The sequence below is a fragment of the Boleophthalmus pectinirostris genome, unplaced genomic scaffold (genome assembly GCF_026225935.1).
Source record: "Boleophthalmus pectinirostris isolate CB_2022bp ecotype Guang Dong unplaced genomic scaffold, ASM2622593v1 HiC_scaffold_14, whole genome shotgun sequence".
In the NCBI taxonomy this organism is placed as follows: domain Eukaryota; kingdom Metazoa; phylum Chordata; class Actinopteri; order Gobiiformes; family Gobiidae; genus Boleophthalmus; species Boleophthalmus pectinirostris.
Genome location: NW_026571047.1, coordinates 8,083,926 through 8,107,314, shown reverse-complemented (window position 1 = coordinate 8,107,314; position 23,389 = coordinate 8,083,926). Strand labels below are relative to the sequence as shown.

Sequence of the window (23,389 nt, the reverse complement as noted above, 5' to 3'; positions counted from 1 at the left end):
AATTTTTGTACAAATGTCACTTATTGTCTCTTCTAAGAAAAAAAAAGAGCATAGATACCAATTAAATATATGGGTATCCATGACAATACTACCAGGATAAAGCATCATTTCTTTTACCCACTTATTGTTCAAGCTTGTTTTTAGACTACGATGGCTAAAATAGGCTTTGGGTAGCCACCATAGTCTCTTCTATTAATGAGGAACATTTAGACACGGCCGTTGAAAAAGGAACTGTAGCCTGCACTCTCACCGTTTTAGAAAAGGGAACTACAATCACAGTTGAACCTGGGTTGCCAGTGTCTAAATCCACACAGAGGGGACACACAACAAGTGTATATGGAGAGGTCATGCCTCACGTGAAAGCTCAGAACCTCCAGAACTAGCTACACTAGCACTGGTAAATGACTGGCTGTAGGTGCTGGGGTTTTGGTAGTGACCATTCATTAGAGAGCCATGTGAGGCTCATTCTGTTTTCTGATTATATGCAGAACCAAAACGACAAATTATAACAAATAAATGGGTTATCATGTCCAATGTTTTTGTAATTACTGTAAGAATAAATCAGCAATATGTCCATTCGCATGCGAAATAAGGAAAAGCAGAATGGAGGAATTTTTTTGGCAAGCTTCTCACCTTAAATTTCAAATTTTTCCATCCATTTACTCTAGGGTAAAGCGTAGAAGATCGAGATGCTCATAGTCATTTATTGCCTTATATTTTCCATTTAGACTTGAAATGTGTTTTTAATGACTGCGGGCCTACACTGCAGGTGCACGATATGGGGAATAAAAACCAAATTTTTCTGACAAGTATTGCAGCATTTGAGAGAAGGCTGAAATAAGAACTGATAAACTAATATAATCACCTTGTAAGGGTGTAAAAACTAAAAGGTCTTGTCTTCATTTGAGAAAAAAAGCTGTTCATTTACCTGCAGGTGACAATCTATTACTTCCAATAAATGCAGTGTTTGAGATACTCAAAATTATGATTCAATTTTGATATTGATATTTTGAAGTTCATGTCATCCACATTCTCTGGGGTGTGAAGCTAACTGGAGGCACAGCTCTGTCTGAAGCTCTGCAACTCAAGTTAGACTTTAATAAGAGCTTTCTTTTTAACACAATCTGATCAGAAAGAACTGACCTACTTGAAACTATAACAGGGGAGATCATTTTATGCTCTCATAATGTAAAATTTCAGTCACTCGCATGTTTTTTGTTAAACATCAAACACCTAAAAAGGACCTTGGATGCTTGTATCGTTCACAGGCTCCTGAAAAGGTGTCATATGTGTCAATTTTGTGTTTTTCTAATGTTTTCAGACTATTTAACAGCATTTGCTCATGTGTGTAAAGTATCACCATGGTAAATGCTGAACATTTCACCATAAGCATACATGTAGAACCCCCCCCATTGATGTCACTGCAAAGTATCAATACTGAGCAGACATACTGTACATGTAGAGGTTTTTTGTGGATTAATTCTGTGTGTTTAATATTACAGCAGAAGCATAGTGAAATGAATCCTGTTGCCCTCTAAGGCATTTTGTTCTTTTAATATTTGATTCATCTTTTTCTTACTGTACGGCTGATGGAGCCCATGGCGATCATGTAACGTATACGCAATCTAAGTGGAAACCTATTGCAACATAGGATTATGAATTATTAATGCTGCTATCTGTACATTCTGTTTGATAAACCTGATGTGCTGTGGGGAAAAGGACGGAGAGAAAGCTAGCAACAGTTCAAAAGAATGTAGATAAGGGGCTAGCATGTCAATGAGTGGTAATGAATATGAACAGGAGACAGGAGCCCAGGAGTGGAGGAGAGATGGGAGGATTTGCTTGGAGAAAACATTGAAGATAAGCGTTTTATCAATTCAGCCAAGGTAAAATTAATGGCTGGACTTTGATGCCAAGACAGCAGCAAGTAAAGATGTCAGTGATGGAGTGAGACTGATGAGTTGTCGGGAAAATATCAAATCTGGGGTTGGGACATTAGGTCTCATTCAGGAAGCGTTCCTACAAACAAATTTGTGCTTAAGACCTTGTTACGAACATTTTTGGCATTCACTAAACTTTTTAACTGAAAATGTTCTTCTGGAAAAACAAATCCTACAAACAGTCAGGAGCACAACATAAGAACAAAAATTCTACCGCTTTAAGATATTACTCTGCAACAAAAAAAATTAAACTGCAAGTTCATTTGCGAGGCGTTTTATAGCGCATGAGGTCTATTGGGTCGAACAGACTTGATACTTGCTGCAGTTAAGTCTCAGTCTGTCCCAGCCCCAGTGCTCTCCAAATGGGCCACTGTTACAGTCCTGCGCTTGGTCACTGCCCATGGACTCAACACCTCTGCACCATCATCACCCTCCATGACCAGAACACACTCTTATGCACCCTCAACCCAGTCCCCCTTCCTCGCTATTTATCACGGGCCCACGACTTGCGAAAAGCACGATAAATACGATAAAAGTGCCCGCTTAGTTCAATAAGTTGGTACCTTAAATATTCTCTCCCTGTGTTTGGGTTCATGTGAGTTTGGACATTTGAAATCGCTGCTGAAGCTGTAAAATTATCATAGTCTGTTTTGACTGGTAGGAATTTGGCTGTTTAAGAACACTTAAGAATCTAGTGCAGAGTTTCTTTAAGTGGAAGTTATGAACATTTTTTAATAAAAGATTCATGAATGAGGCCCAATGTTTGCCTGGGATCCAGAATACACTTTACAAAGATGTAAGTCTGGGTTGCGGTGAATATATTAGAGTTTAGATGGGCATGATTGAAGCATGGTCTATCCGTCTCAAATCAAATATGGCTGCTTATGAGAAAACAAAGAAAGTATTACAGTGGACTGAAAATCATTGTGGATTTCTGCAGAATCAAAGAGCGAAGCACTAATCTCTTTATCTGAGGCGAGAGAAATTTAATTTGTTCAAAATAATGGATGACCAATGAGCTCCTTCACTTCACATGCGTCACTAAAATAAACTCATCTGATTGGACGGGCATGTTTGAGCCAGTCTTGAGGTGTGATGGAGGGAGAAGTGACCAGACTGACATCGCTCTGTTTAAGAAAATACTGAGAGATATAGTGTAACCTTGCCAGAGGAGGACTGGAGGCACTGAGGAGGCTGAGAGTTCTGCTGCTGCATGGGTGACAGGAAAGAAAAAGGGGAGTGTATGAATGAATGGCTTTGAAGTTCATTAAGAAGCAAAAGCTAGAAAATACTTCTAGGTTGAAGTTATAGTTCAGATAAACGGCATAATTGCAGAAATATTAATAAATACTGCACTGTAATTGGTAATAGCCTTGTGTTTGCTCTGGCTATGTGGAAATAATTCAGCCAAGCCAAATCTTGTCTTAAAGCGTTTTACAATAGGCCATTTTTCAGCCTACGGTGGCAATTTAAGAAGAAGCGTTGAACTAGGGTTATAAAACTTAACATCTCAATAAAGTTTAAAGTATTGTCCACTGTAAATTTGTCTGAGAAAGAAGGTTAAAAAAGGAGTTAGATTTATTTTTTTCATGAACTATTGTGTGTTTTTACTTGATTGGCTAAAATAATCATATCAGTTTTTGCAGATATGTAGGAATTAGAATTGCTGTACTGTTATCGCACACAATAGTTATTTTAATGTCTTTTCTCTCCATTTTGTTGATTTGCCCTTCCTTTGGCATAGTGGAGAAAAAAAATAATGGACCCATAATTTTCTCTCAAAGCAGTCGTGACAGCCTTCCTATTATGCATGTGAAAAATGACTTTGCCTCTAGTGTGTTTGTTTATAGGCCGTAGTCAGCCCTGAGGTGTTCAGTCCAGGCATAAATCCCAGAATCCCAATTGTATTTAGTGCTTGGCCTATAGAGAAGCCAGATTCACGTTCAGGGTCAACTGTCCCTGTGGAGTTGTGAATTCATTTTGCTTTCTTATCAACATCGCTTTATCATTGGGTCAATAGTAAACACTGCCACGGCTATCAATTGTGTACAGGAAATAAGCAGATGGTTTTGTATAGATGGATAATGATTTTCATAATGGGGAAACAGCCCTTGGCCATCTTGACTGCTAGCATATTCTTTAAATATGTTATGCCAACTACGGATGTGCACAGAATTAATCAGTTTTGCAGTTCGTCTTCATTGTACGTTACAACATAAATCGTAACAATTTATCATTTCTAGAATTTAAGCATCAATATAGACTCAATTTTATGTTGTATGTTTTATTAAGGTTTTAAAATGTAAACTTCAAGGAGCAAAAGAATACAATATTAAATTCAAATAGATAGCAAAAGTATTAGTGATAAACAGATATATAATTTGGCCAATACATCAGGCGACATTTGCAATAGTGCATGGTCTTCCACATGGGCAGATATTGGGTAAGTCTGAGGTAAGTATAAATTAGACAATTTGGGGAAAATTTTAAATCTGCCCTACAATTGGTATCGGCATCGGCCATGAAAAAAACCCATATTGGTTGATCTCTAATAAGAATAACTGTTTATTTATTAAATATGGAACAGTGCACATTAATCAACAAGTGTGAAGCATGTAAATGTGCCAGAGTAATTGTCATGCGCAGTCCCATTGGCAGGTTAATGGCAATTACAAGAATGTGAGAAGCTAAATGCAAATAGGGGTACATCTACATTGCAGCAATTGTGTGTGTTGTGCAGTGCATCTGTTATTACATACAGTACGTTAGGTATCTTAATCAGTGTGGGTGACCAGTACAAATTTGTGTTGGCCTCTAGGCCCTTGTGTCACTGAGCAAAACAGTACACCCACTTTGCCCCCAGTACAACAGGAAGGGTATGTATTAGGGCGCGACCGATACATATCTGTTGGCCGATGTTATCGGCAGATATAGGCACTTTGAGACACATCAGCCTAAATCTTGCTGCTATGGGCCAATAGTCCACACGGGCATGTTATACCTTATTATAAATCTTAGACTCTTTATATTATGTTGATTTAATCAATTTTACAGACAGATAAATGTCCTAATATGCAGCGCCGCATCAATATTTATCTGCGGAGTAATTAGTCTGTGTCTGTGACACCGTCCTGCCCCTGAATGCACCCCCAGAGTCACTCACTCACATGCGGTTGTTTACACATGCAGCTGTCAACATGCTGATGATATTCTTTTTATGGACGATCTTTTTGAGTCAGGATTGAAAGGACACTTATTAGTGAAGACTTGAGGTGTCTGTGTGAGCGGTGAGTGTCGGTAAATGTGTCGGTTTTGAAGCTACTTTTGTTTCTTTCTCATTGTTTAGCTGCTGTAGCTCCCACACATAAACAGCCTGTTTTCACAGACATTGGCTTACTGTAAAGTGACTATCATGGCTGTATATATGTTTCTGGACCTGCATTGATATGTAAATGCACTGTGAATAGAGGTGTGAATGATCAGAATTTACGCATATAATTAATTACTGCTATGCACATGCATTTACCACTAAAGGATGATAGTGGTAGTTTACTTACTTTACAGGCTAGAATGTCATGCTAAAATGCCATTAGGCCGAACTACTGTCTTTACATATTACAGTATAGAGGCAGAATAACAATTTTGGCCCAAATAAACCCAACAGAACCAAACTTAAGATTTATAAATCAATTGAAGATTGATATTGAATTTTTAAATCGCTAAATATATCCAGTTTTATCGGTATCATATCGGCTGCAAAAAATCCATATCGGTTGGGCCCAAGTTTGTATAAAAAGTCAAGCAGCACGATATAATGCAAAAGTATCGATACTGCAATATTGGCCAATAAATAACTTGTATCACAACAAACTAAATACACCAAGGTTCTCGATTTGGCAGAAATGTACTGATTTTATGCGTGATTCTCCATAGTAAGTCCTACAATAGCCTTTGCTTTGTCTTGACAGAATTAAGTAAATGACGGCAAATAAATTGTGTTACAAAGTACATGAAAAGATCACAATAATATTGATATTGCAGTTGTTAACAGCCATATCGCTATATTTTCCAATATTATAAAGCCCTAATAAAAACATGTCAGATTACTGTTCATTAATTTGTGATTCGAACAGTGGACTAGTTGAAGCGATAAGTCTACTCTACTAAGTTTCTTTCTGGTCAAAAATATCGTAACACTAACCTTTTAAATTGTAACATGCCATCATGGGCATGCAACACAAGAAAGACTGTTAGTTATTCCAGTCACACTTCTTTCCATGCACAAGTGCTTAGGCAGCACATGAATTATGAAAGGCCATCAATATGCAGCGTCTTATCCCTACTCATTCTTCCAACTGCCAGTGCTGTAAGTGCGGAGGGATTCTCTTCGGTCCACGAGGGCCTGTATCCTTGGAAGAATCTCTTGTCAGCTCTCATGTTGGGACATCTCCAATTCCAGAGTCCACTTATGTTGAATGTGCGCAGCCTGCAGGCGCTTCAAGTAAAATCCAATCTTACCGAGTGTTTCATCGTCAACCAAGCAAAGATTTGATATGGCTTGCATCTTTTGGCCATCTTGTTGTGCCAGCCAGAAACCTTAGACTGACAGCCAAGAGCAAACTGACTGAAACGGTTTATGATCTTTCAGTCGCAAAATACTCACTTTTAGGTTGACTAAAGATCTAATAAAAGACATTGTCAGAATATGGAGCAACAACATATAAGCAACATCAACTCCTACTACCATCAGCGTGCATCAAAACGAAACACAGATGCCAAGGCTGCAAGATTAATCACAGTTTGAATGGACGCAATTAAATCGCAAAGGCTACATTGCTAAAAGATTGCGAACACTGTAGTATAGATCTGTACAAATGTTCTGAAATGTGATTCTCGTATTAGTTTGTCAGTTCAGATTTCAGTCGCTGTAAATTTTTTGGATGTAATTTGCGGCGCCAGACGTTTGGGAATTTCAATTCTAATTCCTTGCATGACTTTTGGGGTACTTGTGACATTATCAAAAAGGCCAAATGGGGAACATGAATATTCAATGCCCCCAGTCTCTTACCAATCACAAGCGAAGCACCTTCTGGTACGTCAAACGCTTCATAGGTGTAGCTAGCCACATCATTGTTGTAGCAGGCTTTAGTTTGTTGTCACGTGGTAGGGTGGCAGAAATACACTGCAATTTGTTAAAAAAAAAACACTGAATCCATCTGAAAACCACTTCAGCGACATATGCAAGGCCCACACATCACTCTTAGAAGGTACAAAGCTCTGAAAAGTTGATTTTGCATGAGATGGGCCCTTTAAAGAGGGCATATTAACCATCTTTTTTGAGCTTTTACCATATTAGAACATCGTCCCCATGTTTTGATGAAGGAACAATTAGATCCATGCATGATTGAGTAATTTGGCAATCTCTCCTAGGCCTGTATCAAAAACATAATACAAGACAATACTCTACAACTTCACAAACCTAAATAGATGTGAAGAACTTTAATTAGCAGAATGCATGCCGATTGTAATGTGATAACATTTTGAAGAGGGAGTGATTTAAGTATGGAGAGCAAAGGGAGGGGTGACTGAGCGCAGCTAGAACTATCAGCCACCTCAGCCACTCCCATCTCCCTCTTCACCACCAGTATCTACACTTCCAACATCAAAACAAATCCCATCGCATCTTCTGTCTGTCCAAGAACCTGATTACAATTTGAGAGCTGAAATGTTTTGAATGTCTATGTGGCTTTTTTGTGCTGTGTAAAGTGACAGCCATCTGCCGACAGGATGTTATGAGAGGCGCAGGACTGGGTAATGGTCCGGAAAAACCCCAGTTAGAAGCTTAAGTGGGGACATTATCGCTCTGGGAACCGAAGCTGACATCATCTGCCTCCTCCGCTCTCCACGGATCTACAATGTGAACTTGACAAGTGCCACTCAAAATTAACAAAAGTATTTTCTATGGACAAAATTATAAAGGTAGGGAGTACACAGTATGGCAAGTGTAAATGGGATTGCCAGAAAAGTGTATGCAGAAGTCCCCTTGATTGATAACGGTTCAGTTGGGCATCTAATTTTGATTAAAGATCGTCCAATATTAAGTCTTTTCATGGTTGATGCAAGTACGCATTGTTTCAGAGAAACCCATGGGCGATAAGCTCTGCCAATATTTTGGGGTAAATATGTTGGGTCGATTGATTGTTTTCCCCAAATTATGTCGTTTAAATTTACTGGAAACTCCCCCCAAGCTCTTTTTGTTTTTACCACAAAAGTGTAAGAAAGCTTTGTAATCACGTTTTGTGCAGCTCTCTCTTCTCATTAAAGTGTTCATGTAAAGCTTTGTGTGGATTTTTGAAGGCAACGAATTGACAAAACAAAATGTCGGCATATGATGGAGATTTAAAGTCGACAGCCGCTACTCTAACCAAATATCAGCCAACAGATATATTGGCTTTTATTTAAAACCAAGGAATAGTGCAGTTATGTTAATTGGTTGGCATTCTAATAGTTTGAAAAAATGGGATTGGTTGAGGGATACTTACACTTTTTGCACTACAATAAAGCAGTTACCAGCTCCAATTGTCAGTATTTGCCTGGACAAGTTTACGTAATGTGCCTTCTGACACTTACCCCCACCAAAAAATCTTCCAGCATCTGAGCATAAGACCAATTTCAAACGGCAAGTCGGCTGTAAACTCTGTCAAACGTGCCTATTTTTATCCTCACTGTACAAAGCCTCCAAAACTGACTGCATTGTGCGACGGTGTAAGCCCTGTGCGATTCGCGCTTGGATCAGAACAGCGAACAGAGCCAGAATCAATAGAGGAATACAGTGCCACGGGGAGGTAACGAGCAGCAGGAATCATGGGAGCTCTCCTGCCAGGCTCCCCGGCTTCTTCGAGTGGGGGTGGTGGGGGTTGGTGTGCGCAGCCAATAAGACTTTTTACACACCCCGCGAATGCTGTTCACTCTACCTACCTCCGTGCGAGATGACAGGGCCCCTAGAACAGAAGCCGAGCCCACACTGCGGATAGAGAGAGACGACTGAACGCCAAGTTAATGTATAGAATGAAAATGAGTCACCGATTCCCCTTTCTCTCTCTCTGAATGAGGCCAGCTAGAGCATGATGTTCCTCTGCCCACACATGTACGCGTTGCCATTGCTTTTTGCCATTTGTTGAATTGGCCTTGCATTGCTTAGACAGAAGCGAGCGGATCCTCACAAGACGGTTAAGGGAGCAGGTGAAGCGTGAATAAATAAAGAACAGATTTTCAAGCTCTTTTACATTAATGTCAGTGAGTAAGCATGGGTTTTGTAAGTGAGATTGTGCAGGCCTATTCTGTTCAAGCATATTATGGAACGGTAAGGGCTTTATGGTTATATTGTTATATTGCAGGGCCGGGCAATTGCGAGACTGTGAATTAGTCATGTTTAATAGGCTATGACATGGTTGCTGTTTTTGTTTTGTTTTTAATCAAGAAGTCCATAGCCAATTCCCTGAACTCTGCTCCAAACCACATGTTTTTACTGACAGAATTTGGAGAAAGAAGTGTGTTTTTTGTGTGATAAATGGCACTGATTAAAAGTCTCTATTGTTTTTGTTCATAAAATCAGTCCTAAGAGTCATTTTAATAATATTTTTGAAAACACTAAATCAAAATTGTATTGTAATGTAAAATTTTTCAGCGTGTACTTTCTATTTCATAAAAAAACACTTTTGAACACAATAATCTTGTTTTTTTTTTATTGTTACTTAGTCACTTTATATAATGTGGGTTGGTGAAGATGGCCGTTTTCTTGTATTGATCGATCACAATTCACGATTTGATCTTATTTTCTCTTATTGAAAACAAATTAGCATGCCTCTCAGTGTTACATTTTAAAAACAAACTTTTTCACTTTTAAAATCGAGGCATTTAACACAAAAACAGTCAAATTTCCTCCTACAAAGACTGAACTCTACAGCCAATTCTGCGTCACTAAAAGCAGGTGGTTTGAAGCAGAGTCGATCCAATTCTCAGCTTAAAAAGACCCAAGCTGGTTACTGACAATTTAAAGATATTTAACCCAAATTTTATTCAAATTCTTCCAGTTGCACAGCCATATATGGAAACAAAAATAGTCACTGCCGTAGTCAAAGCTGGTCAGCTGTGTAGTGAAATCTGAGCAGTGAAATGTCAAGAGTGAGTGCGGTGCATGGCGATTGCACTTTAAAAACATGGAGGAGCACTGTTTAATTGATTTAAAAAATGTGCAGGAAGAAGATTTGCATTTTAAAACACATCCTGAATTAAAAATGTGTGTCTAAGCGCAACCTATCATATCACAACTTTTGAAAAATAAATGTTATGGTTTATCAAGCGAATATTTTATGACATGTCTATTAGTAAATTGGTAAGAGCAGCAAAAACGGAGAATGTGATTATGACAGGTTTAAATACTGAGGTTTAGTGTTTTAGTTTCATGTTTGTTTATTTGTTTTTTAATCATCCAGCACTTTTCAGAGGACAATTAACAAGCCTTTTAGTCTTGCAGTTGTATAGAAGGGGCTTGTGTGGCAATTACTGAAGAATATTTTACATGAAGTACGCCTGAACTAGGGTGGTCTTTTTGAACAGCAGACAAAGATCACTTCATCTACTTGCAGGGCATTACATTGTATTAAATTCGATGCATCTAAGCTTTGTGTGCTCTTCGCCCTCATGCATTGCCATTTAGGGATTTATCTTTATTGCTGGTGTCGTTTTGGTGCAAATAAGCTCGGTTTTCGTATAGTCTGTGATTTACTGCACTCCCTACTACGCTATCTACATCTAGACTGCTGCTCCCAGTCAAATGATGGTAACGTTAGGACGATGTGATGACAGTTTAGGCGCAGTGCCAGCAAAAAAAAAAAAACACCACACATACATACATACACACACGCACACACGAGATGTCGAGGACCACGTTTGGTCCTTTGCATTTCGCATTTGTAGCATCGTGAATGGTGATTTAATGGTTTAAGATGAACTATTAAACGTGGGTCGTAGTATTGTAGGATGCTGTTGTTTTGGAAGGGCGGGGAGATGCCCACGACCACGCAGCTTCCCTTCTCAACCCACTACTGTCCTCCTCTCTCCGCGCAATTGTCACTCTTGTTACCTTGCGTTTTCTGCTCTCGGCCGACCCACTCCACACGAAACACTGATAAATAACCCTTAGGTTCTGCTTCCAGTTGTCCACTTTGAAACTGTTGACATGGGGGCAGCCCGCGGGACTCATGGTAGTCACAGCATCCGGCTTTGGTCCCCCTCAAGGCGGCGAAACCTGCTCCAATCCCTCGGCACGGGACACGCCAGCTTGGTTATCCGCCGACAGCTAACTGGTCATGTCCGGGGCTGCGGCGGAGTTACTCATACGCAGTGTCCGAAAATAACAGGTTTTTCCATCCTTTCCGAGTCAGAAAATCAAAATAAAGTGAGTCCCGACGTGTCATAGAAGCGCGGTTCCGCCACAATCGTAGTATTACATGTTAGCACGCTGGCTAAAGTTGGTTAGCATTGGAATTTCAACAGTAGCTTACCACGGTGTATCGCTTAAGCCCGCCCCCCCGCGCGGATCTGACCAATGGCGAGAATAAGCTGCCTTTGATTGACAGCTGGCACATCCCTTCGAGTCCCGCCCTTTTCGAGCGTGTGCTGCGCCGTGATTGGTCCGTTTCCCGCGTACCACATCCGCCTCCAAGAAGATGCTTATTCATAGACATAAAACGGTAGATCTCGCATTGATTACCGCTGTCTGTTGGCACAAATGCGTCGATAACGTCGCCATCTTGGTACAGGGGTAACGCTGCTTTAAATAAATGAACATCAATTGGAGACAAGGCGATATCAGTATTTCCCACAGACCAAGAAGCATCGCCTCCCTTTCCCCATTCAGCCCTGGTTTAGTCCTGTTCAGTCTTGTTTTAGTCCCGGGCTCAGTCCTTTATTTATTTAATTAAATTCAGGTACATACAGACAACATATACCAGGGGTGTCAAACTCATTTTGGTCCGGGGGCCGTATCCAACCTACTTTGATCCCAAAGGGGCCAGATCAGAAAACTCATGTCATATAAACCCCAAAAATAACAAGTTCAAATATTTGTGCAGAGAAACACAAATCTATTACAGAAGTCTTTTTTTAATTGATGAACTCTTTCTTTTACAAAACACTATAATATTATGAACAACCTGAAACTTTAAGAAAAATGCAATTTTTCTTAAATGTTTTAACATTAACTTGTATGCAAATAGGAATAAGTCAATTTTTCTTGGAAAATCCTGCACTTGGCGTCCACTTTTCTCATTTTTGACATTTTGCTGATGAGGTCAAAACGATTGTCCTTTAAGAGCGTTAAGAAAGAGGCAAATCTTCATTTATGCTGTTCTGGTGGGAGGGGCCACTACGCTAAGCACCGCAGAAAATTACCAATATTTTAATAGAAACTATAATTTAAATATTTTAGTAGAAAATCAGCCGAGGGCCAGATTAAAGGTCTTGGAGGGCCGCATCCGGCCCCCGAGCCTTATGTTTGACACCTGTGACATATACAGTACGGGGGTGGTTCGCAGTTGATTATACAGGAGAGCAGAAAGAAGGTAACCAAAACTAAACTAAAAACAAGATAATACCATAAACTAAATCAAACTATCAATTAAAAAGTTGTCTCAAGATGTAGGGGAGAGTTATATGGTTATAAATATTTCTTATGAATATTATATGTTTTAGCCGCTTTTTTGATTTGAAACTGTTTTATTGTTTGAAAATATTGTCCCCGGTTCAGTCACTCTGGGTTTAAAACACAACCTTTAGTATCATAGGCCTACAAAATAAAATCTTACTTATGAAAAGTTATTCTTTGCTCTTTCGTCTTCTTATTCCGCTCGTCCTCAGGTTCGCAAAAGTCCGGCATCTTCGTTCGCTCATACTGTGAAAAACTTTACCTTTATACCAGGGAACCCCCCCGTACCAAGATGGCGGCGGTATGAACGCATGCCAAAAGGCTGAACGCGAGATCTACCGTTCTATATCTAGGATGCTTATTGGCTACGGGATAAATCAACTTTATCGCGTCAATCAAGAACAGTACTTTATAATACAATACAGCTGCAGTAACTTAAATTAAATAAACATGAATTCTATTTCGTTAAAAATCCCCCAAACAGTGCGTTATTCTTAAACAATTTATTATATAACAGATCCACAATCGCACAGCTCAAGCTCCCAGACGACATGACAGTTTAAGTTTCACAAGCCTGTCAAAACGGTTTTCTGTACAGTGCTCAAGCGACCTCTAGTGGATCCGACCTAAAAAAAAAAAAAAAAAAGAAGAAGCAAAAAAGGGGGAAAACCAATAACGTACAGTCAGTGCACCAGATCATGAACACTTTTCTATTGTGGCGAGCAAATCACGGAAGGGCATGTCCATGTGTACAGATCTGATATCTACAAAAAGCTGGAAAAATTATGTTTGCGGATTTTACAATTGTCAAATATATTTAGGGTTTATAGCCTCCTCGTCAACCAAAGATGTATCAGAATCACCTCACATATGTAATGCCCCTCGTAACGGCCATCATGCAGCGGACCCTAAACAAACAGTGAGAATATTCACACATAGTTCAGAACAAAGAAGTCCAGTTTTTTTATTGATGGGTGAGTTTTGTAAATGGTGGCGCTCCAATCTGGACAAGATAAATAAAACTGTTTTGTTATCCTTAAGACACTGTGAAGAAAGAATAACCAAACTTATCATCATTCCACACACTTAGAATTTCCTTGTCCAATGTCCTTTATGTAATAGAATGTTTGTTTTTCCTCTTTATAAAAATTCCAACTCATCCCGGGAAGAACGTTTTGAGTGGCTGTGGCGTTCTGTCCCAGTCCAAGGCCCCTCAAGAGTAACTCGATGTTTTGCTACCGACGTCGTCCTCCTGTGATCCCATACTCTGCACGACAAATTAGAGGTAACGTACATTGAGAATGCGAGCAAATTAAATTCTCAGACCTAAATATTAAAGAGCCTCCATATATATGAGTAAAAATACAGATATATCATCTCAGCAGTGTTCTGTCTGCACCTTATTATAAGCTTTTTATTGTCCATGAATGAGGACGTGTGTTACTAGCATGCCAATAGTTGGTAACGTTACGGTAAACTCTTCTTTTGTCTTGTAAAGTTGTGAAAAACGCATATAAACGCATCGTAGTGAATAATTCTAATGCTTGGAATGCATAAAGTAAGTGAGGAATAATTAACTAGTTCTGTTTTTCACATTTTTAAGAGAGTAAAAATCAGGTACAGTGCCTTTAATTTCAGGTAATACTTCTGTTATAAATTGTCATAATACAATATCTTACCTTTTGCACAAATTGTGGATTTACTGTAATTTCTTGATCCATAGATTTTAATTTTTCATCCAGTTCTATACATTTCAACATCTGGAATATAGAAAATGCAGCCATTCATTTTCATATGCACAATAAGAAATCGCTGAGAGGTTTTAAAACAGAATTAACAATAAAAACTAAACAAAAAATCTAAAATGTAACTATACCTCTTGGTCAATTTTGTGGAGCATTGCGGGGTTGTTGTATTTTTCGGGGTTATCGTGGAAGCACACCATGCCGTCCTTTTGGTTTATGCTAGCATAAATTTCACCATCTTCGATCTACAAAAAATGGGTACAGACATTTGACAGATTAATACATTTTGTGAATTATTATCTGGTTTGGCGAGATTGTACCTGAAGTAAATACTCATCATAATTTTACATCAGTCAAGTGGCAGTTTGTGAAGAAAAGTAGAAAACAAAAGATTGGAAAATACAGAAAGTAGCAGTGCGTTCTAAAATGGAATGTATATCTGTCTTCAAACAATTTACACATAAGGAAGGAATTTTTCTGACACTATAAACACTGATTAAACAAAATAAAGGTGTTGTCATTTATTTTTATTTGTCAAATCATAGCTGTTGTGTGTTTTTGTTTAATTTTGGTCCTTGTTAACATTATTGGTGCTAGTTAACAGTTGTCATATCTGCCGCCCATGCCCATCCAAGAAGTTAAATGATCACCAAAATGACAAAAAGGTAATTTTTTAAAACTAAAATCTTAAATATAATGATGTTAACTTTGTTTAGTCAAATGTGTACTCTAATCTGTCATATGCACGTTAATAAAGTAGTTATAAATGTACAACCCACCATGTGTAAGACGTATTTCTCTGCCTCTTGAGGACCGGACAGCTGCACCCGACTGGCCATATCTTGCAAAGACAATGTCAGGAAGGTCTAAAGATAAAAATAAAATCATTAATACATTCAAGTCAGTGGAGTACTTCTCATTTGTAACCTTACCCACCTTGGTTAGCCTCTGTATATTCTTCTTGTAAAGCGAGGAGAGGCACTGTTTGACCAGGCCCGTGTTGTTGTCTCTTGTGAAGGTCTCATTGTGTTTGTTGACCAGATTCCGCAGCTCGGCGGGGTTGTTGGTGCTGTAGACCTGAGCTAACTCGTGGTATGCGTTGCTCAAGGGCTAAAAGGACAGAACAGAATAATCAGTAGGGCTGAAGTCGATTAACTGGTCTTTATATTAGTCCACCAAATTTTTATATTAGTTGACTAATTATTTTTTGTAGATTTTAAGGATTCATATGGAACAGCAGCAGAAAGGTGGTATGGAGTGACTTCGCTAAACATTTGGGAGTTTTTACATATAAACACTTTGTTTCTTGGTATTTTTTAGCACTTCTTTCTTTTGTTTCCGCACTGCAGTTCATTTTTGGTCAAATAAATAGAGAAACTTAATCATTTTGAGAGATTTTGCGCCCCCCTTTTTAGTCGACTAATCGATCAGCAAGACATAGTCTATAGTTGACCACAGTCTTAATAGTCAGTCATGTAATGTTGGTAAAGCTGACTATTAGGAATCTATTTTGCTTCATAGTATGTAAATTCAGTAATGTTCATCTTTCAGTGTTTCAGCTGATTCTTAACATCTGAGGATGCAAAATGTTATCGGTCTTTAAAGATAAAATCCCATACTTTGTTCTTACCTTGATAAACCTCCCTACTATTTGTGATGTGTATTTTGGCAGCTGCTGCACTTTGCCGTGAAGAATGAGTGACACCAGAATGTACTTTTTATAGGCTTCCAACATGATGTGGCTCACTGCCATGGCTGGAGTGGTTATTGCCTGGAACAACAAAAATATGTGATACATAAATAAAGAATAAAGGTCAAAAAATTATAAGTAAGGACTATGCAAATACCTGTTCATAAAAATACAGTGCTCTTTCAAAGTTTTTGAGGCCTGTGTAGATCATGCCACCGTAGTAGTAGTAACATAAAAAGTGCTTTGCGTCGTAGGCTCCATTCTCTTTACAGATGTCCATCATGTCCAGCTCCAAGAAGGGCAGAGCAGGCTTAAAACACTTCGCTAACAAGCACAACTGCAGACACAAGCACAGGATTTAGTACTTAAGACAGATCCTAAAAGACATGACTCTTAATTACATGAACACATACTGTATAATAGTGTTGTCATAATACTAAAGTTTCAAACTCAACTCCAACACTCAGGAATAGACTCAAAACTCTGTCTGATGTCACAATGATACTAAAAATGTGACATTCATAAATTAAAATAATCATACTTTATTTGATATTACCACATGGCCTTATATCTGTGTGGTACCTCAGTCATACAGGTTCCATTGTGGTCCATGGGTGTATACTAGTCTATGATACTGATACAGCTCAAGATCATTCAGGCTATTGAAGAAAAGTTCATTTCTCTCCTATGAATGTGACCTTTTTTGATACTAGATACTCAAATGAGTATCTAGTTTTGATACTAGTTTTAGTATTGATTAGCATCTGATTTTCGATACTTTTGACCACCCTACTGTATAGTGCAATTTGGAATTTGTAATATATTTTATTTCAAAAACAAGAATGTTAAACTTAAGACATATAAATGGGTATCATACCTGACACAGGTCTGCGTGGACTGAGGTAAGCTGGTTTGTGTTCATCTGCATTTTGTCTATTGCCTGTTTTAGGACGACTACACCCCTCAAAGGCTGCCAAAGGGAGAAAAACAAGTTATTCATCTGCAAAGTCAGACGACCTGAGGCGCCGAAGCACGAGGAGGAGGTTTGAAGTATCAATTCAAAAGATCTTAAAAGCCTATTTCTAGTACTAAATCAAATTATAAGATGGATAATAACAAGGAGGTGAGCCAAGACACACACCCAAAAGAGAACACTAAAATACTAAAATGTCAAACTTTTTGTCGATTTAAGGAATAGACAGATGCTCAGTACCTATTCTGATACTTTTCTTTTATATCACCATGTTGTCTTATATTTCAGTCGTCCAGGTATGCTTATACTTGTTCATTCAGTTCATTTCTGTCCTGTGAATGTGACTTTTTTGGTATTGATACTAGAATACTGATACTGTTTAAATGAATATCTAGTGCTGATCCTAGTTTTTGCAGCAATTATCTGACTTTCAATACTTTTGACAACCCTAAAAAAGAAAGGTTACTAAAATCTATAACATTAAACCTTGACATTTCCTTTGCAGCAAAACTTTCAAAATGTAAACTAACTTTTCTTTTGCCTTGCATCAGTATTACGTAACAGTATTAATGCTGTTTGTGTTGCTTTAATTTATACGTTTGGCCTGAGGGATTAAACTCTCCTAGGGACGACTGATTGAGTACATTGCTTCACAGATTACGAATAAATTCAGCTTTCTTTCTTCTTCCTCTTGCGTTCACGTTGAAGAATTTGATGACGTCGTAATTTCAGATGGAGGGCAGGGGCAAATGTAACTGTACGGGAAACTCGCTGGTTTTGAAAGAAGTAGTAATTACAGAGATATTATCCATAAACCGAGTCAACTAATCGCCATGGAATTCTAACCAGTCCTCCAGCTCAGTTTAAAGGTTCTATGTTACACAAAACTGATTCTTGTTAGCTTTAACCATATTAAAATGTTGTTACGCTCTCAAAAACATATGTGGAGTTGTGTTTGTTTCATTCACAGATGTTTGGGTACCCCTCTAAATTTACAAATCTCAAAATGTTTAGTTCCACCTTGTGAAGATTCTGAAGAACTCTAAATATGCAGGGTTTGTGTGTTAAACATGTGTGAATGAAACAAAACACAACTCCAGGTTTCTTTGTGATGAGGAAACATTGAAACATAGATCAGAAAATAGTGTAATCAAGGTTCTTTAAAGCAAAATCTGAACTGTTTTGAATGTGAAAATTTCGTCAAATCGGTGCATATAACAGAAAGATATGAGACATAAATAAGTCACTGAAAGCTACCAGCGGAACAATATAAGAAGAAGTACAGTGAGTTGTCTAATAAATCTAGAGTACCTTTTGAATAGGCTTACCTGCTTCCTCTCGACTAGGGCATTTGTTAACTGGTGGCAGAGACCAGCAACTGAAGCAGAGACAGAACAAAGACAGAAGACAAGTTCATTTAGAGGTGCAATTTACCAAGACCTATGACCCACTCGCATTCTAGTCTATAAACATGTCCACCGCCCGCCTGAAGAAGATCTGTTATGCTAATACACCCTTTCTATTTTCTGCTAATGACAAGGTGGGAGCTAATAGCCTAATTAGCGCAGACATCTTTTGTGCCAATTAGGGAGCGGTCAAAACCTCTTGTTCAGACGCCCTGAGAGGAATAGGTGCTTACAAGTGTCTGTTGCATATCTGATGTGCTCCCCGTTGCAGGTACTGATGAAGAGCTGAACTTGGGAGAAGAGCGTCTCAAAGTCCGGGATGTTTGGCATGGAGAACTTGACGAATCTGCGGCGAGACGGAGGATGTTTAACGAGTGGTTCTGGCAACTAGTCTATTTTGAAAATCTAAAATAGTTGTGGTCAAAATCATCACACAAAGACATAAAAAAAGACAGTTTGAAGAAACTGAATTACATTTTCAACAGAAATCACCAGAAGAACACCCAATCTAGTCTGATCTCAGAAGCTAATCAGGGTTGGGCCCGGTTAGTGCCAGACTGGAGACTGCTGGGAATATCAGTTACCACAGTGGGGCAGGAGTGGCTCTACTGAATAAAAGCTTTGATATAACTGATGGACATTCGCCATGGCTACAGTCTGTTGTGTTTACAGCATGTATATCCATTGACATGCACTCTACCCACCACATTATTTTTATTTATTTATTTTTTGTTTAATTGCCATATATTCTTATAACAGTTCAAGATATAGAACAGAGGTCTCCAGCCTTTTTCCTCGAGTGAGCTACATTTATAAAACAAAAATGTCAGAGAGCTACAACTTTTAGCAGGTGTAAGAAATGTAGTATATAAAACCCAGGGCAAGCCTTAGATGCAAATATAACATAAACCATTATGCATTTATTAGTGCACAATGTCAGGCATCAAATCCATACATTTACAACGGAAATTAATAAACACAACATGTTTACTTGACATAGAGAAGACAAAACTTGTCAGGAAGGGTTCATTTCTGTCCCATTTCTGTTTTTTGGCAACCCTAATTGACATCATCCTATTCTAAAATCTGAAAATGAACATACTCCCAAATGGGGAGCAAAAGCCACTTTGTCCTATTGATTAAACTGCACTTTGCCATAAATTATCAGAAAGGTAAATTCCCAAATATGGATCCTGATTATTTCTACTATTGACAGGGCCCAATAACATGCTATATAAGAGACAAAAATCTGCAGTTGAACAAATATTCCTTTTACCTGCCCCCCATGTAAATAATATTGGCCTATAGAATGTTGTGATACCATCGGAATCCCAGCAATAACAACTACGGTAAGGTCACTAGTAAACTTATTTCATCAGAACACTGCTGGTTTTGTACATGCTCCATGCATTAGCAGTCACAGGACACACAGGACAGGAGTACTTACAGCACGGCCAGGACCCCTAAGGAGTGTTCCTGGATGTCCAAGGCCCCCAGCACTGTGTCCAGGTGGGACAGGTTTTTGGCCAGCAGCTCCCCGCTCTTGTTGATCAGCTCACACAGCTGAGTCATCTGACCTGAACACAAACAACATCAACCTCTTAGCTTTTTTTTTTTTTTTTACATTTCTGTATACACTTGAGACACGTTCAATTTTGACACAGTAAATAACAGAAAATAAAAAGCTAGAAATGCAAAATCTGTAATTGCTGAAGCGAGAAGCGAGCCACGAGGAACAGGTCATGTGAATAAAGTCTCATTATTTATCTTGCATGAACTGTCAATAAAATTTGAACGGATGCAATTAGCAAATCGCAAATACTGCAATTATCTTAATTTCCTCCACAACAAGAACAAAATCTCCTGTCTTATTCTACATAAAAACTGCAAACCCTGTAGTTTACTGTACAACTATGTTCTGAAATGTAATTCTTGTATTGGTTTGTCAGTTTACATTACAGTCAGTTTTTTGTAAATTCTCCAGGACATGTTAAAAATGAGAACTCTGCTCAGAATCCTGTTATTAAAAACATTTATCACAAATCTAATCACAATGCTTGTCTCACGATTAGGTACTGTAAATATTTTAGTTCACTAGTTTCAAAACTTTTCTGGGTTTACACTAGTTCACAGAACAATATTAAGGAAGTTCTCTGGCTTTACTCCACATGTGTCAAAAGTTACCTACTTAAAGGGCCTACATTATCAATGAGCTATGTTATAATGTTGTTTCCTCATCACAAACAGACCTGGAGTTGTGTTTCATTTCATTCACACATGTTTAACACATAAATCCCTCATATTTAGGCTGAGTTCTTCTCTCAAACAGAAAACTATTTTTTCCACCTTGTGATGTCATGTGGTAATACAGGAAGTGCTCCACTGTGTTTTTAAACTCCATACATCTTCACTAGAATCATTTGGATGATTTCAGCCCTGGATTTGTCGATCTCGACTGAACTAAAGGTATCACAATGCAGAACAGAGCATTTTGAGCTTTTGGAGATGCAGACACACTAATAAACCTAGATTACTCAAATGAAATGAATGAAACGGAACACAACTCTAGGTATGTTTTTGATGAGGTAAAGGCATTATAGCATGCTTAACGGAGCTAGGTATCATTAAGAAGTTGCCGATACAATACATATATCAATACAAAGGACACAATACAAAAAATGTTCAATACTATTCTATTCGACATATTTCAAATCGATTTAATAAGGTTCCGTGAAAAACAAATGTTAAATCATGGCTCTGATACTAAAAGTCAACTAAGTCCACTAAGTTTGTGCAAAGTTAATATGAAAAACACCCATTTTCTCAAAACAGTAAAAATGTCAGCAGTTGAAGCTCTTTCTAGGGCTGGGTATCATTAAGAAGACGCTGATACGATACATACCTCAATACATAGGCCACGATACGATACATATCTCGATACAGTGGGCTTTCAACATAATACAATATTTCAAATCGATTCGATATGGTTCAATAAAAATAAAGGCTAAATCACGGCTATGGCACTAAAAGTCTTATATTAACCACTGCACCACTGAGCAAAGTTAATAGGAAACACAAACATTTTAATCATCAAAACAATGAAAATGTCAAATGTGTCGCTTGAACGAGTTTCCTTCCTCTAAACAAGCACCAAAGCTGTAGGGCTCTAACAAAATAATTTAGTAAAATATACCAAAAATACTCTTGGCGATACATCAATACAGCAGCCCACAATATCGATACTGTATCATCAAATTAAATGATACAATATATTGATATTTCGATATTTTTGCACATCCCTAGTGCTTAAAGCTCACAAGAGTCTACTTTGTGTACTATGCTACCATTAAATTTTGCTTTATATTACGTTGTGAGGTGGTTAGTGTTAAACCCACTTATAAAGATTGAAATATGTTTTCTACGTCGACTTTAATATCCAATTCAGATAGCACAAAATAGATGAGCCAACTTGTCATTCATACAATTCAAGTCGTTTAATACGTCTAACTATATTTATCTGAGCAAAAACCGACGCACAGATGTTTATAGTGGTGCAGAATGAGCCCGTTAGTCATTAAAAGCAGTTGGAAGTGCAGCGGGGTTCTTATAAATCGCTCGGTCAAGTGTCCTGTCAAGGCCTTGCAACAGTGGCACGGCCGGGGAGATTGACAGGCGCCTTTCAACCAATCAGATTCACGCATTCCGCCCGTCAGCCAATCGCATGAGGCTGAGGCGGGACTACCGGCAGCCAGTCCCCAGAAATTATTTTCCAGATCAAAAACAAAAAGTATAATTCTGAAGTACTGTCATATTCGATTTGCAATGTAGGATCATCATAGGTTATATTGGTGTAAAATGCATCACGTAGCGGTACTTTAGACAACTCTCGCAGCGTTATTAAGTCATTTTCGGTGTGTGTTTACATGATAAAGCAAAAGAGGGCTCTGGCCAGTTAGGCTGCCTAGCTATCGGCAAGGCATTAGATAGCATAAGCTAGCTCTCCGGCTAATACTTTCCTCTTGAACAAGTTTGCCGTGCCTACCTTGTGCGGAGAGCTGCCGCACATTGTTCACAAACTGCTCCAAGGCTGAAGCCATTATTTCCAGGGTCCAAGGTGGAGGTGATGAGCACTGTTTTTCATTCAAACGTCAGAAACTACTCCGTCCGGACTGAGACTGGGGGCCACACAGCCGCCACTGGGGTACAGGTACCGCGAGATCTTACACGCCGAGAGACTACAGCAACGAGATTTCCACGGCAACGGCTGGAGCCTTAAAGAGACATTCTGCTGGAACAAGACGACGTATTTTTGTTTACGAACACATAAAACATCTGAATCGAATGGTATACGTGCATTAGTGGACCCACAAAGGATTATTAAAAATGACAGTGTGATATAAAAAGGAGGAAGGAAGTGACGATGCGGTCTGTGGCTGTGCGCTGTCAACAAAGATCTGCTCAAATGGCAGAGCTTTCTCTCCTCAGAACAGAACAGAAAGACTTTTTACAATAGAATATAGACAGGCAGCTACTCTTTACTTTATACTTTATATATTATAAATTATTCCTGTTATTCATATTTTTTGTTTTGGTTTGTTTTAGTAGGCTTATGTGCATGGAGAATCACTGCCAATACCAAATAAATATTATATCATATCCTACCCAAATAAAAATTCATCTTCATTAAAACTTTTAAAATTACTTTGCACTTATTGCTGTGTTTTAGGTTGGCAGGAACACAGTGGTAATTTGCCCACCAAGGGTCAAGGTCAATCCCAGTGCATGCTATATTTTTGTGCTTGAACAAGATACTTAAGCCGTGTGCATGTGAGTGATTCCTGATGGTCACAGGGGCTGATGCTGGAGCAGATCTCACTTCTGTCAGTCTACCCCAGGCCACATCTCCACATACACAGCTACAACCTCA

The 23,389-nt window shown here is 38.6% G+C and overlaps 2 protein-coding genes across 2 annotated transcripts in view; both read right to left on the bottom strand.

The window, feature by feature from the left end:
• usp22 (ubiquitin specific peptidase 22) overlaps nucleotides 1-11,529 on the bottom strand; it is a 41,546-nt gene extending 30,017 nt beyond the window's left edge. Inside the window, exon 1 of the mRNA XM_020939696.2 lies at nucleotides 11,086-11,529. Within this exon, the coding sequence (XP_020795355.1) occupies nucleotides 11,086-11,205 (120 nt within the window). The 5' untranslated portion in view covers nucleotides 11,206-11,529. The remainder of the gene's footprint in view (nucleotides 1-11,085) is intronic.
• A 2,058-nt stretch (nucleotides 11,530-13,587) lies between these two features.
• Nucleotides 13,588-22,868, bottom strand: cops3 (COP9 signalosome subunit 3). Its single transcript, XM_055150414.1, has 12 exons — nucleotides 22,505-22,868; nucleotides 19,910-20,039; nucleotides 18,696-18,808; nucleotides 18,385-18,434; nucleotides 16,961-17,053; nucleotides 16,241-16,420; nucleotides 16,024-16,164; nucleotides 15,330-15,503; nucleotides 15,173-15,259; nucleotides 14,525-14,638; nucleotides 14,328-14,408; nucleotides 13,588-13,915 (listed from the first exon to the last, which is right to left on the bottom strand). The coding sequence occupies exons 1-12, from the start codon at nucleotides 22,557-22,559 to the stop codon at nucleotides 13,862-13,864; spliced, it is 1,272 nt and encodes a 423-aa protein (XP_055006389.1). The 5' UTR covers nucleotides 22,560-22,868; the 3' UTR covers nucleotides 13,588-13,861.
• Between the last annotated feature and the right edge of the window lie 521 nt (nucleotides 22,869-23,389).

Coding starts and splice junctions, on each gene's coding strand:
- cops3 (XM_055150414.1), bottom strand. CDS start 22,559: ATGGCTTCAGCCTTGGAGCAGTTTGTGAACAATGTGCGGCAGCTCTCC. Junction 20,040..22,504: donor GCGGCAGCTCTCCGCACAAG/GTAGGCACGGCA, acceptor GTTTGTGTTCAG/GTCAGATGACTCAGCTGTGT. Junction 14,639..15,172: donor AGAAATACGTCTTACACATG/GTGGGTTGTACA, acceptor CATTTTTTGTAG/ATCGAAGATGGTGAAATTTA.